Source organism: Lactuca sativa, unplaced genomic scaffold, assembly GCF_002870075.4.
Source record: "Lactuca sativa cultivar Salinas unplaced genomic scaffold, Lsat_Salinas_v11 Lsat_1_v11_unplaced_45, whole genome shotgun sequence".
Classification (NCBI taxonomy): domain Eukaryota; kingdom Viridiplantae; phylum Streptophyta; class Magnoliopsida; order Asterales; family Asteraceae; genus Lactuca; species Lactuca sativa.
In genome coordinates this window covers 11437-27696 of record NW_026440234.1, presented here as the reverse complement: position 1 = coordinate 27696, position 16260 = coordinate 11437, and the positions used below count along the sequence as shown (strand labels likewise).

At 34.5% G+C, this 16260-nt stretch overlaps 1 protein-coding gene and 1 long non-coding RNA gene across 4 annotated transcripts; one reads left to right on the top strand and one right to left on the bottom strand.

The window, feature by feature from the left end:
• Positions 1-4718: 4718 nt before the first annotated feature.
• Positions 4719-6726, bottom strand: LOC128125845 (uncharacterized). Of its 3 annotated transcripts, none has more exons than XM_052768004.1 (3): positions 6381-6726; positions 5891-6317; positions 4719-5811 (listed from the first exon to the last, which is right to left on the bottom strand). In XM_052768004.1, the coding sequence occupies exons 1-3, from the start codon at positions 6724-6726 to the stop codon at positions 4770-4772; spliced, it is 1815 nt and encodes a 604-aa protein (XP_052623964.1). In that variant the 3' UTR covers positions 4719-4769. The 3 variants fall into 3 exon arrangements, with proteins under 3 accessions (XP_052623964.1, XP_052623963.1, XP_052623965.1); XM_052768005.1 differs by having other exon boundaries at positions 5151-5472; positions 5577-5811; positions 5891-6726; XM_052768003.1 differs by having other exon boundaries at positions 5891-6726.
• A 319-nt stretch (positions 6727-7045) lies between these two features.
• LOC122196501 (uncharacterized) lies at positions 7046-9255 on the top strand. The gene is made up of 3 exons (XR_006188290.2): positions 7046-7177; positions 7752-8790; positions 8888-9255. It is a non-coding gene; the product is annotated as an uncharacterized LOC122196501 (long non-coding RNA).
• The last annotated feature ends 7005 nt before the right edge of the window (positions 9256-16260 follow it).

The following is a 16260-nucleotide window of genomic DNA, read 5'->3' as shown; positions in this document are numbered from 1 at the left end:
GCGAAGGGGGTGTTGCATTGTATCCTACATTAGGTTTTTACAAACATTTGCTGGTGAAAATCCAATTTGTAATCTCCTTACACACATATATACCCATAGAATGATGAAATACTACTTGTATTCATGTTCTTGATTCGCTATATACATATACACCCCCTGCGAGTGTTTTTCCTACGCCCTCCAACGATCAAGAACTACAGTAGAGTTCCAATTGGAGTTCATTGTCGGAGAAAACTCAAATACAAACAAGTTTACTCCGATTACCAGGTTTAAAGCTCCGCATATGTACTTGATTAGATAATAATCGTGTCTATGGAATAGTCAGGAGCATCTAATGAATGATTTAAGATCCATAAATTGGTAAACCTAAAAAAGCAAGGGGGAGGATTGCAGTACTCAAAGAATTAAAGAGCATGACCTAGTTGAAGTCATAATGCAAATCCATACCTGTGTTGTAAGCTATTCAAAGAGAAGCAGTACTCAACGAATTCCAGAAGTCGGAGCGGTCGATGCCTTCAGCTCCGTTGACGGCGGCGGCGGCAAGAAAGCCAGAGCTCGGAGGCGATGCTTCGACTTGTCGGCGTTCGTTCACGAGTTCAGGGAGTCTTGATTTAGGTCAAGTTGATACGAAGCACATACCCCGTGAAATACCCCTTTTTTTATTTTACCGGATTGCCCTTACGATTAAAAACTAAAATATTAATTTACCAACCCATTACCGACGGAGTTTCAAATTTGTTGATTTCCGTCGGTAAACCGTCGGAAATTGTAACAGATCACCGACTGATTTTATTCTGTTGCCAAACTGTCGCAGATACGTTGCTAATATCCTAATAATTTTACTGTCGGAAATCCGTCGGATTATCACTAGTTGTTGAGTTAAAGAGGCCTAGAAAGCCAGCAGCTGAGTTAAGAGGAGTTGTGAAACCAACTGGAGCAAGAAAGAAAGCAAGGCCATGGCCATAGGGGACAAACTTTTGGGTGTCGATTACAAAAGAGAAATGAGTAACAAAATCTGAAAGCTTTCCTGAATTTGAATCCCATAAGGGAACTCTCTGTTTATAAAGGACTTGGCCAACACGACAACAGTAGACAACACTGTTGAATTCCACAGCTCCAAAAGAAGGCACTGCATCGCCTATATAGACCACTTCTTTTGCATCGGAATCAAAACGAGCTACTTGGAAATAAACCGAGTTAGATATGGGGAAAATCAACATAAGAAAATAGATACAAGATGTAATATCAGCATACATCGTTCCACATGAGCAAAAGGAAGCCATGATTATGCAGATATGCGTCGGAAAGTCTCAACATGAAATTAGCATATGTTAATTGTTAAGACGTAATTTTGGAATTTAAATTCTGATTTTATAAGATCTATATATGAAGCTAACCAACATGATTACATGAAATTTTTTAACCAAAGACAGTCGGAGTATTACGCTTGCTTTGCATATTTTCCTTTTATGGGTCCTACGAATAAAGATATATAAATATGTCATAGTGAGTTTTTTAAATTGTCAAAAGCCATGCGGTGGACTAATAGAAATAAAGATGATTTTTAAACAATATAATCTAGCTGAGCTGTAACAAATTATGCTGGTTATCATGTAATCCTACCGAATCATCAGCAAATACATCGGAAGAGTTCATGAAGACAACTTTGACAAGCAATATATATACTAGGATGGAATGCATCAAAGGCAAGGCCGGGTCCACTAGGTAGAAATTTCAATGCCTCACCCAGAATGAGTAGTAATGTTCCAAACAACGTTCTGACATGACAAAAACAATCTGATGTTTGACACACTAAAATAAATGGTGTGATAACTGATAAATCACAAAACGTGCTTAGTTGCCAGTCATGTGGAAGAACACATTAATATATATTTTTTTATAAAAGTTTATGATTGACAAAATATAAATCAATGAGTAAAAGTTATGTATATGCAGAACATTTATAGTTTTGAGTATTTATAAAATATTAATATTTCCATTTTACTAAGCCTATGAGGTCTTCTTTGTGATAATGACTTAGAAGACCATTGAAGTTTCAAATTTGTTCAAAAAACACAATTTAAGTATTACATGTTCAAAAAACACCATCAAACTAAGACATATATTCAAAAAACACCAACGAAATACATATTATGTTCAAAAAACACCATCTTTATGGTTTGGGGTAACTTACATGTTTAGCCCCTAACTTTTTTTTTCTTAACTCGGACAGTTCCTAACGTTTGTATTTATTTTTCCTTCGGACCATGATCGAGTTAAAAGACTAATATACCCTTATTAGTTTTATTTAACATTTATTTTTATTACTTGTTAATTATTTATACAATTGATATACTATTAATAAATAATAACATAAATTGTATAAATAATTAATAAATAAATAAAATAATGTTAAATGAAAGTAATAAGGGTATCTTCGTCTTTTAACTCGATCAGGGTCCAAAGTCGAAGCAAATTTAAACTAAATGAACTGTCCGAGTTAAGAAAAAAAATTAGGGACTAAATATGTAAGTTACCCCAAACCATAGAGATGATGTTTTTTGAACAGAAAACATGTACTTCGTTGGCGCTTTTTGAACATATGTCTTAGTTTGATGGTATTTTTTGAACAAGTAATACTTGAATGATTTTTTTCTAACGAATTTGAAACTTTGATGGTCTCTTTAGTCATTTTCCCATCTTCCTCACCTAAGTTCATCTCATGTCACTCCCCATATTCATCTCTTCGCCTCCCTTTTATCTAGGAAATTACCACATCTTATTTATTTTTTAAAAATGAAACTAAATACAAGATTAATTTAAAATAAATGTACGATTAACTTACATATTAAAAATAAAATTAATAAAAATTATGTTTTTTTTATTAATCTTAACTAAAAATTAAATTACATAACTAATAGTAAAAGAAATTATCATTCCGAATCCTCGTCGACAATACTTAGTTGAGTTTTGTAAATGTGTTTCACCAAATTAACATGTATCTCCGTGTCAAAACGGTTGGCTTGACCAACACGAGTTAAGTAGTTGACTTTGTTAAACTCTATGGTTCTAACCGAAGGCATGGCGTGGCCTGAATAGAGTATATTTGTTGCATCAACATCAAAACTGTTGATCTTGAAATATACTGATTTAGACAAAGGTAACAAGAATAAGAAAAACATATAAAAAACTAATTGAAGTCCTAGAGATGATGGACTACAGAAAGAGGTAGCCATGGTTAAGCAAAAACTTAACACACAGTGTATGTGTCAATGGCACCTGAATATGTTTTGATAAATACGATGAAGGATCGATGCTTATTATATAATATGGATGCCAATGCATACAAACCTTGATCTACAAGTTTCACCTAATGCCTTATTGATTTTATATAAATATTCATAGGTTCGTGAAGATAGAGTGGGAATTAACTAAGCAATGAACAACTAAGCGCTTCAAGTCAACATAGGAGATAATTTATGTTAAAGAATAAAGTCGCTGATTATACAAAAAAAATTATGATAATGGGATTATGTCTCTTTCTTGATTAATTTTCAAAGTTGAAGACTCTTTTTCCTAGGTTTTTCTGGGATTGTGACCAATTCAACCATGCTGTTATGTAAAAGAATATAAGGTTGCCTGCAATTGATAAATCTAATTCTGCTCCTATCAAGAGCTCCATCAAATATATGTATGATGATGTTAGACCTTGTACCTTCTTCTAGATCTTCATTGACCTGAAACAGGCGGCATTATTCCTGCCTTCTTATTCATCTCCCATGATAAACAAGTAACAGTTGGAGGAGATAAATAATTACATTAAACTGAGATAAAATATGCAAATAAGTTTTATATATTAGTTTTTTTCCCTATGTGTTTAATTTTCAGTCTGAAAGATGAAGTAATACATATTTAGTTTAGATGAAATATATTGAAACAGATATCCTCAACTTGAAACAGTATGTAGTTTAACGACCTATATATATATATATATATATATATATATATATATATATATATATATATATATATATATATATATATATATATATATATATATATATATATATATATATATATATATATATATACTTGAAGAAGTTAAGATTGGATCTTCAGAAGTGCTTGCTTGGTATCCAATACTCCACCCCACACCTGTTCAAGAACCAACCCCAATCGTTTTGTAGGTCATCTATTGTTTACTTTGAAGGAGACCTTCTTCTCCAGATTCGGTGGTGTGAACCTCATTCCCAACACCCTTCACTTGTTATGCTCTCCCATCTTTGACAACAAAATTAAAGAGCGTGTGAATGAGGGATTGATTCAGTGTTGATCCAACTAGATGATAGTTCATCCCCCAATTCCAAACCCCAGATGCCCAAATCATCATCACTACCAAGACAAGAACCATTCTTCTAAATCGATTTCCTCCATCTAGCTAAATCACTCCATTTACCCACCTGGTTTTCAAAAATCTCTAAAAAAATAGTCACATTATAAAATCATCACAATTGTCATCCTGATCTTGCTGTTGAAAACTCAAAAAGCCCCCCCCCCCCCCCCCCCCGATTGGAATCTTAAAGGTATCATCTTCTTATCCCTGTTTTTATTGGTGCACTTGTGTTCACTAATGATGTTTTTTTTAAGCATGAATCTCTTGAATACAAGATAAGAAAAAGAGAAAGCATGCAAACACATAGAAATAGCTTATAGAAACAATGACATACCCCTTAGTTACTTCCGAATCATATTACATCATTAACAATGCATCAACACTTGTTACTTAAAAGATGACATCGATAACATATATTGAAATTACAAACTTTTGCCCGACATTCAAGAACCAAACGACCATTAATATCACAATTACAAGTAGAACACACATATTTGGGCGTTCTCTTTCTTCGAACATATGTTAATGGATGTTTGTGATAGGAAACGTTTATGCTGCCCTCGTACACCATGTTTTGATAATAATCGAGAAGACTAATGCATAGAGGGTGAAAAGAATTTTTACATTTTTGACAATAATACATGGGGAACTTGGGGTGCATTTCCGTCTCACATACATCGCAAAAGAAATCTTCGGGATGATCCATGATTGGGGGATACATCAATGGGATTTCATGTCCTTTGCAATACCTATGAGCAATGGAATTCGGCATCCTCATTGCACAACGCTTGCCCAATATGAAGTTACAAGCCTTACAAGCATAGCTCATCCTTTCGGACCATGAGTTGCACATGCTACAAAGAGGTTCGCGATCAATAACCTGGATAAGATGATGCTTGTGGGATTTATGTTTGATGCTTTTGGGTAGAAATGCACAGTTGACACAGAGGTAGAACTTGCAAGTTTGACACTGGTAAAAAAAATTGTTGCCACCGCTGAAACAACCATTGCATTGATAGATAGACGCATGTTGCAACGTCAAGTGAAGCAAATGAGGTGGATGAAGTAGATGTTCTAATCTGAGGGGTAAATCGGCACAATATTTGTGGAGAGTGAATGAGCATCCATCTAATTTGCAACTATAGTACGGAAGTGATATGTGTCGTACACATCCATGACATACCTCTAATCGATCACTACTACAACCAGACATGTCAGCTTGATGTTTGACATTAAGAAATAATGGATGACGATGACTCCAATGGTTAATCATAGTTTTTCGATCAGCATCATCGTCATCATCTGGTGCTATCATTCCAGAGTGTAGTAGTTTCAATGGATTTGTAAATGCATTTGACATGGGAAATTGCAGCAAATTATCTACCTCTTCATCAGCAATGGAAGTACTTGGACCATCTCTGAAACCACATATAATTCTTAGTTAATTTCAAGGAGCAATTTTCTTAAACATAGAAAAGGAAATTAAAGAAGATTTACCTTGGAGTAGAAGGTAGCTCTGCATTTAAGGCGCATTTGATATGGCAAAAATATCTACAGTTTTCACAATGGTACAACCAATCATTCCGTCGGATGTAAATGTTGCAAAATTCGCAATAAAAAGAGAATTTATAGAATTTTTCTGGAAGAGAATAGACCAGAGTGAGTGGGTGATTAGGGTGATGATGCGGTCGATGGATGGTAGGGGCTAAGGAAGCACAAGTCTTGTGGATCCAAAAGCCACAACTGTCGCAAAGATAGAACAAACCTTTATCCTCAGTGTTACAAGCATCACACAGGAATGCAGCGGGTCTTAACTGAAGGGATAAAGTGTGTTGTGGATGACCTTCATGTTCAATCTTGATCCTTGTCCCCTCCTTGATAACATCAGCTTCCACCTTGCGACCAATCTCAACAACACAACAATCTATGCAAGCATTAAACTTAAAGTTGTCCTCTGGTTTTCTAAAATTATAATAAAACCCCCTACCTAGGTTTACATTACAACAAACATCACAAGTCCAAGATCTGAAATCTTTTACAGGTCCGCGATCCCGTAGCGTTAGAGGATGCTCATACAAGGAAGGCAGATTGATAGTGAGCGGAAGCTGTGCGCATGCTTTATGCATAAAGTGACGACATGGCATGCAAGCATATGCAAAGCCACTTGATGATATAGGTTTTTGACATGCATAGCAACCTATTACACCACCACCACCACGATTCTCCAAACCAGCATTATCAATCGTCTCTGAGTTGACAAGCTTTAATGGATGATTTTTATGACTAAAATGATTAATCTCTTCCATATCTTCTCTCTCTTTTGTGATATCCATACGAGCTGAACATCAATGGCAATTGAAAGATTTGTTACCCTGAACTTTAAATTAAAATGTGGCAGATGCATCACTCGAGGAATCAACTTAATTACTTCTTCTAATTAAATTGCTTTGCTTCCAAGTAGTCTTTTTAATTAAGATGCTGATTAATAACAACATTCTTTGCTTTTCTTATATACCAAGTTAGCATATGATGCATCTCCTTCAAAACTGTCATACATCTCTTCTTCCGATTGGAATTAATTTCTTTCTTGCATACCAGGTTAACATGCATTATGCTTTCCCTGCACATTCAAAATTGACATACGCCTCGGGGTTTCATTTTCTTTGTTTATTAATATGATTATATCAAATAACATTTCAGCACTTTTTCTTAGATTTAGCAAATGGATCAACAACTCAGGACCACGTTTTTTGTTTGTATCACTCTCTCCTTCACAGCTTTAAGGTAAATACATTGAAGTAGAATGCTAAAACAACCGAATACATGAAACTACATTGCTATTATTTTCTTTTTAATTTATTCTCCATTAATAACTTTTTACTTTCAATCACATTTACATTGTTTCTGTTTTCTATTTTTTTTCATTAATTAATTAAACCTAAATATAAGTTTTTCCTATTAAACGATTATACTTTGAAAAAATTGTACAACTTGGGACCATTTTCCTGCAATTGTATATGCAGTGACCATTTATGTAATATACTTTATTCCTGTAGGGGCAGAATGGTCATTTTTGAAAATAGATGGAATATCCTTCAAAAAGTCTATCCATTTATATCAATGAAAATTGTTTTTTGGATAACACTGCTATAAAACTGGAAGTAGAATACTAAGACATACGAAGACATGAAAGTACATTGCTATTACCTTCTTTTTAATTTTTTTTTCTCAATTAATAACATTTTACTTCGAATTATATTTACATTGTTTCTGTTTTCTATTTTTTCCATTAATTAATTAAACATGGATAAATGAAAGTAAATTGCTGTTACCTTCTTTTTAATATGTCACTCAACAGAGAATCACATCTACAAGTGAGAAAGACAAATCGCAAAAAGGCCTAAAAGCACTAAATCACAGACATATCGATTGTTGGGTTGAAGACAGACAATTTATGGATTCGGAGGCGGCAAGAGCGTCAATGGTTTTGTTAGTCTGCTTATTGATTTTTGCAAATCGTAAATCAAACTCAAAGAAGTATGAACAACATAAAATGGTTAATAGCATATATATACAAATAAAAAACCTAAATCCGATTCGAAAAAAAGAGAATTGAAAGACAAATTCACCGTCTTTAACCTCCAACCCACCCAAATCCATCTATTATACCAGTTTCGAAAAAGATAAAGAGCAAAAGAAAATTAGGGGAAGAAAAGAAAGGCAGCTAATCAGTGGGGGAGAGGAAATCATCTCTGACTTTCATTTCTTCCAAGGAGGTCAGTGGGGATCGATTGATCCCAGAAAGCCCCCAATCCATTTGTGGGATCGATTGATTCCTGCGAAACCAGTGGGAATGAGAAATAGAGGACACAAAAATGATGGTTGCAACGTCGTTTGCTTTTGTTCTCTTTCATCGGAGGTGCAGAAGGAGTCTGGCACGCCGACGGCAGTGGGAGCGAGTTGGGGGAAACGAGAGTTCACTTGTTGATGAAAGGAAGAAGAGTAAATTACGCGAATGGTCCCTGTGGTTTAGTGTAAATTACACGCTTGGTCCCTAACTTATTTTTCTAACTCGGACTGTCCTCAACTTTTAATTATGTAACCCGCCTAGTCCCTATTCTCACATTCCGTCAATTGTTTCCGTTAGACACCCCACGTGCCTTGCACGTTGGGGGTATAAAAGTCTTTTCACATTTCCAACGATCTTCAAATACTAATTTTTCATCAGGATCGAACCTAATTTAGAGTTTCTTTCAATCCTCCATCGTTTGAAGCGGTTACACCTACGGATGTTCAAATCAAGGATGGTTCAATGCGATTGTGGGCGTGCTGCTGTAATTCGGACTTCAACTACTAACAATAATCCAGGAAGACCCTTTTACGCATGTCCAATTAAGGTATGTTGTAGTTGAGAATTTTGTAATCGTAACCCTAGATGGGGATATCACTGTATGCGATTATAGGTATTGTAACCGTGGCTTTTGAAATTGACAGGAACCACGTAAAGGATTTATTGCTTGGGTAGATGATGATGAAAAGGATCATGGTGACAGATTGACAATCTCCTGGCTTGTGAGGTTGAACAAGAAGCTGAAAAATGAAAATCTTTTCTTGAAAATATGTTTATTTATTAGTTGGGTATTGTTCTTGGTGATACTTGTTTACAAGTTGTAAGGTGGGGATGATTTGTTATTGTAATGGTAAAGTCTTCTGTAATGGTTAGGTTGTAGCAATGTATGTGATGGTATCATTATCTGTAATGGTTAGGTTGTAGCAGTGAATGTGAAGGTATCCTTTTCTGTAATGGTTAAGTTGTGTATGTATTGTAATGCAGATGGTTAAGATTTTTAAGATCAATGAAAATGGTGTTTATGTATTGGTTAGGTTATCTATGTATTGTAATGCAAATGTACTGTAATGGTTGTAGCAGTGTTGTATTGATTATGTTTTAAAGTGATGTATAAGCAGCATATTGACCATTAATTAGTACCAAACTATAACAGGGCAATGAGGGTGACATCATAAGAAGAATATAACAATCTAATTTAGTACCAAACTATTATGGAAAATATAAATGTAAAAATCAATATAAACCAAATTATTATCTACCCAATGGTGTATCATAAGAAGAAAACATTCCATTAATTAGTACCAAACTATTACAGGGCAATGAGGGTGACAAACTAGTTCATCCAAAAGTGCCAACATATTGGCTAAAACAAGTATCAAAATACTGCCCCTATTACAAACTATTCATAAATAATGTACCAAAATATTAGCCCTATTACAAGCAGTAACATAACACAATCCATTCATATTTAAAGTAACAAAAGACTAGCCCTATTACAAACCATCAAGTGGTTGCCTTCCCTTTCCCTTTTCCTTTGACTTGTGATTGTCCACCACCCCCACCAACAATTGGTCTTTGCCCTTTGCAGGTTCTTGCATTGTGACCAACATTGTTACACTTCGTACATGTTACTGATCTATGGGCCCTCGATGCTGTGTTTCCTCTAACAAAGTCCTCCTTTTCCACAATTGATATTGTTCTCTTCTTCTTTGGTCTTCCTATGGGAACACGATGTTTTGGAGGCAACAGAGTTGTTGGTATAGCTGACTTCTCCCACATGGACCTTCCATTGATTGGACTAACCTTAAAAGAATACATCTCTTTCCAGGTTGATAACCAGTAACATGGATGCACAAATGATTCTGGGATTCCCACATCTTTGTCATTCCTCCCCATGTCCCAAATAGCAGCCACACCATGTTTGCACGGAATTCCTGTTAATTCCCACCTTTTGCACGTGCAACTTTGTTGACCTACATCCACAATACACTGATCTTGCCATGGTCCAGCAACTTGATATTTTCCAGCACCACAAAATGTTGCAACATACTGTTCTGCCTTACTCTTTATCTTATCCAATATTGTTGTAGCTGTAGGAGTCAAAGGACCTACAACTTTCTGAATTTCCTTGTCAACTTTGACTATCTTCTTCATAATGTACTCTCTGATGAACTCAATGCAGTTAATAATTGGTGCATCACGACCATCTTCTATCTTGCTGTTGAATGCTTCACACAGGTTATTAGTTAGAGCATCACAATGTGCTCTCCCTGAACATAAACAACTTCTATGTCAGTATTCAATTTACCTTCTTTTAAAATTATTAAGTAGAGATCGAAAGTCATTATACCAGTAAAGTGGGAGCGAGCCCAACTTTGAGGAGGTATTTGTTTCAGCCACTCATAAGCATCATTGTTAAGCTTCTTTAGTTTTTCCATTGCTTGATGAAAGTGTTGTACATTAGAGGTCGTGGCACATTCCCAAAGAAGATCCTTGAACACCTTTCCCCTCCAGTTCTTTTTCATGTTGTCGTGTATGTGACGAAGACAATAGCGATGCTCTGCACATGGAAATAGTGTTGCAATCGCAGGCAACAAACCCTAGCAATAGTAACATGTTTGTATGTTAGTATAACTGCATCAATAGTATAAAACTATAAAACCTAGTTTGGATAGGTTCCAATACCTTTTGTCTGTCACTCATAAACGTGAAATTGGAATTTGTTCCCAAACCTAAGTCATCACCCAAATTACTTAAAAACCAAGTCCAAGAATTCAATGTTTCTGATTCAACCACAGCATAGGCTAAAGGATATATCCCATTATTACCATCCAATGCCTTTGATAAGAAACATAAATTACCAGAAAACATTGGTCAATTAACACTACTTAAAATAAAGAACATACAATACAAGAAGAAATAAGAAGATCTTACCACAGCAGACAAAACTTGGCCTGGATATGGACCTTTCACGAAGGCTCCATCAAGTCCAAGAAAGTCCCTTCTTCCCGCTGCAAAACCTCGCTTCAAAGCTCCAATGCAAACATAGATACGCCTGAATGTTCTTGTCTCAACAGTTGGATTCGCTTCACTTTCAACATCAATTTTAACCGTAGTATCTGGGTTACGTGCTTGTACCTCTAAAACATAGTCCCTTAACAGCCTGTATTGGCTGGCATAATCTCCTTGAACATGCTTTAAAGCTTGCTGCTTTGCCCTAAAAGTTTTCATATGCGAAATGTCCATCTGGTACTCACGTTGGAGTTGCTCTCGTAAAGCCCTAATAGGAATCTTTGGGTTTGTCTCAATAACTTGTACTATATGCTCTGAAAGGAACTTATAGTCACACGCTTTGACTTTCCTTGTTTGTAGACATCGATGCTCCTTCGTGTATGTCTTAACCATCCAATCTATGTCACGCTTCCACTTACTACAATATATAACCCATGGGCATTTCTCTTCTTCATTAGTAGCAAGATTTGGTATAGTGCCCTTACACACAAACCTAACCCTATTCTTATCATTTTTCTCTAATTGTATTTCCCTTCTTGTCCTTATGGAATGTAGTTTCACTTGTGTCTTAAAGTCCTTAGATGAACTGAAAGTTTGAAAAATGTAGAAGGGCTCACTAACCAAAGCTGCATCATTTTCATAAGCCCTCTGTATGGCCCTAATAGTTTTCCTTCGCTTACCATCATTTGCCTCATCTGATGAAGACCCAGACAACAAAACCTCTGTGTTGATCACTTCTAAGTCACCTTGTTGTGTATCTTCAGGTACATTACTTTCAGAAGAACCTCCAACCCATTCTACATCCTTGTCAATGTTCATATGGAAATCTTTCATATCCACATCAACATCATGTATGAGATTGTCCTCATCAATAAAAAAATCACTATCTTCACTCTCACTATCATCATCAAACTCATCATTTCCACTGCCATTGTTGTGTCCACTACCATCATAATCATCCTCATTCTCTACATTCATTTCAAATTCAATATGGTCGACCAAAGATGGTTCTTTGTCCAAATGACTATCATTCTCAACTTCTGTTAGGTCTGGAACACTCTCATGCTCAATTGGAGAGTCATTCCACTCCAAAAACAACTGTTTGGAGCAAGCTGGTGGCTCTTTAATTTCAACAATTTTAACCTTACTAGGGTTGGGGGACATAGAATAAGTATGTAAATTTGTTTTCCCATGCTCAATATATACATCTATTAGCTTATGGTTAGCAACATACGTACCCAGATGATGAACATCCTGATCTGAACCCAAAGCAAATAACCCAAAATCCAAATCGCCAAATGGTCTCAGGAAATGATAATAGAGTAGTGTTTCGTCTGAATCAATATGCCCAAGTTCCTCCATAATCTCGTCAATGTCGTGAATGGAAAAGGTGTCAATGTCTAGTAAATCAACATAATTTTGCTTGCCTTTGATGTACTTTCTTCCAGGGAACTTTGTAAACTGTCCACCATGGTGTAATCGGACAGAGAATATCGTCGGATGTCCGGCTGTATATTCACGGAAAGATTGGTTAGTCACATTTTTCTTTTTAAGTTACTAACTGATTGAGGGAGTAAACACTTACCATATCTACGAGCAACGTCAATCTCGTCCATGGTAGCACGTATCCTCCAAGGCGCCATCGTCGTTTTCAAATGTAGGGTTCTTTCGATCAAGGGTTTTCAAGGGTTTTCAAAGGGTTTTCAAAGGTTTTGTCTGTGAAGCTTGTGTCCGATCACGTTGATCAACGATACGTCCTTTTTTTTCTTGGCGCTATAACATTGGATATGTGAAAAGACTTTTATACCCCCAACGTGCAAGGCACGTGGGGTGTCTAACGGAAACAATTGACGGAATGTGAGAATAGGGACTAGGCGGGTTACATAATTAAAAGTTGAGGACAGTCCGAGTTAGAAAAATAAGTTAGGGACCAAGCGTGTAATTTACACTAAACCACAGGGACCATTCGCGTAATTTACTCAAGGAAGAAATAACCGGTTGCTGTGAGGCTTTCAGTGATTTAAAATAATTTAGATAATAATAACGGGAAAGTGAGTAATCTAATCACATTTTAGTTTAGGAAAATGAGATATATATATACAAAAGTCTAACATTTTGGTTAGGAAATGACTTAAAAGCTAATATATTATTTGATTTATACATATTTAGTCATTAATTTTTTTTCGTCTATATTTATCCATTCAACTTGTTAAACTGTACACATTTAGTCATTATGACCGGCTACTCCAGGTTAGCCGGTAAAAAGGACTTAATAGGGTAATATATTTCTCACTTTGTACACATTTGGTCCTTAATATTTTCGTACACATTTAGTCCTTAATATTTTTTTTGTTACAAAATAAGTCATTTTTGTTTTTGTACTCATTAAGTACTTATGAATGATTTATGTAGGTTTTTCTCGCGACATCTTACGTGGGATAGTCATATGGTGGTAGGATAGGTTGAGGTAGTCCTGCTATATGCTGTAGGACAAGATACCTGGTGTGGGTCGGTTGTAAGTCATAGCCACAGAGGCTCGAGAAGTAGTTGGGTTAAGGTGGCATGCCGACAAACCCTAGTGATTCCAGTCCGATGCCTGATTGGACTTGTTGCATGTTGACATTCCAGTCCGATGATTGATTAGGCCAATGTATTTTAATCTGATGAGTGTGGGTCCGTTATGCATGATAATACGTTTGTTGTATCGAGTATTTTGGGGGAAACTCACTAATCTCTATGCTTACCCAGTGGTTTATGTTTTCAGGTTCTATCGTTGATCGTGGGAAGGCGAAGATATAACTGTACACACTCATCAATAGTGTTCAAGATTCCGTGTTTCTTATTACTCTGATTTTCAATAAATGTATTTTGGAATAAACGTTTTTTCTTAATAATAGATTTATAATTAGAGACTTTTGCCTTATTTAAAAATAATTTTTTTTTTGTTGTGAAAATGAGACGTTACACATACATATCAACAACCCTACACACTTCATCAATGATTGTCCCACATTCATAAATTCATAAGTACTGAATAAGTACAAAAAGAAAAATGACTTATTTTGAAACAAAAAAAATATTAAGGACTACAAAAATATGAAGGACTAAATGTGTACAAAATGAAAAATATATTACCCTATTAAGTCATTTTTCCCAGCTAACCTAGAGTAACCGGTCATAAGGACTGAATGTGTACAGTTTAACAAGTTGAAGGGGTAAATGTGGACGAAAAAAAAACTCAGTGACCATATGTGTACAAATCGAAAAATATATTACTCTTTTAAGCCATTATCCCTTTTGGTCATTTGATAAAAAAGTCTTAAACTTTATTTTTTATTATTATTATTTTTTTTTACAGTAAAGCTAGGGATGGCAAAAGAAACCGAACCCGATGGTGAAAACCGAAAACCGACATCTTAGGGTCGGGTTTGGGATCGGTTAATCGGGGCCGGAATCAGGTTTGGTATGCTTTTAGAAAATTTTCACAGGTTTGGTTACGGGGATGGTAAACAATATATATATATATATATATATATATATATATATATATATATATATATATATATATATATATATGAAAAACTACAATAAAGTCCCTACATATTGGCCTCATAATTGATTTAGTCTCTCTCTCTCTCTCTCTCTCTCTCTATATATATATATATATATATATATATATATATATATATATATATATATATGAAAAACTACAATAAAGTCCCTATATATTGGCCTCATAATCAATTTAGTCTCTCTCTCTCTCTCTCTATATATATATATATATATATATATATATATATATATATATATATATTTATTTATTCAATTAAGTCTCAAATACTGGTAATTGTATTCAATTTAACCATTTGACCTGTTCAACAGGTCATCCAACTTTCAAAAATTACACTTTTTGCCCAGATTTCAAAATGTATTACAAATTTTGTCCGAAATTTACACTTTTGGCCCATATTTAAATTTTGTTACAATTTTGATCCAAAATTTACCATTTTTCCCCAAATTTTAGAATTTTATTATGAATTCATCATAACTTTAGTTTTCCTTACAACTTTTTTTTCTCAAAGAATTGTTTCTAATATGTTTTTTCTTTATGAAATCATATTTATACAAAAAAAAACGTATTTTCACTTAAAAATGTTATATTTTCTATATAAAAACTTTTTTTAAAAAGTTTTTTGTATATGAAATATCTAGTTATAAAATAAATATTTATTAAGTATATAAATATATACAAATCGGTTTTTATAAAAAATGTATACAAAAACGTAGATAATTTATTTTATCTATGTTTTCTAAAATACGTTTTTGTATACACTATTTTATCTATGTTTTCTAAAATACGTTTTTGTATACATTTTTTATACATTTTATCTATGTTTTAGAAAACATAGATAAAATAGTATACAAATCGTATTTTATAAAAATTACACTATTTTATAAAAAATACGTTTATAAAATCGTAGATAAACGTATTTTATAAAAAAAAACATAGATAAAATAGGTGTATTTCCTTGAGTTATCTTCTTTGTTGTGAAAGATTTAAAGATAATTTCTTGAAATAACTTCCTGTTTATTTGTATTTGTAGTGCTAGTGTTTTGACATTTTTTTTATTCATAGTACTTAGAGTAATAGTGATATTATGATTTATGAATGCTAATGTGTTTATTTATTTTTTTTGCTACTAGTAACGGCTTATGTACCAGAACAAATACGTCTGCTCTTAATGGTTTTGTAAATTATCAAAATTATTTTGGATATGAATTTATGCTTGCATCACTAAGTCTAATGGTTTGTATTCTCATTGCATCAAAATTATTCTTAATTTGAATGTTAAATGGGAATCCCCATTATCCCGTTGGGATACCCGCAGACCCAATAATGTTTGGTAAACGGGTACCCATTGGAATCGGGTCGGTGATGAGATCGATTTTCATATTCGGGGATGGGAACGGGATTATCAAAACCCGTCCCAAACCTGTCTCGTTG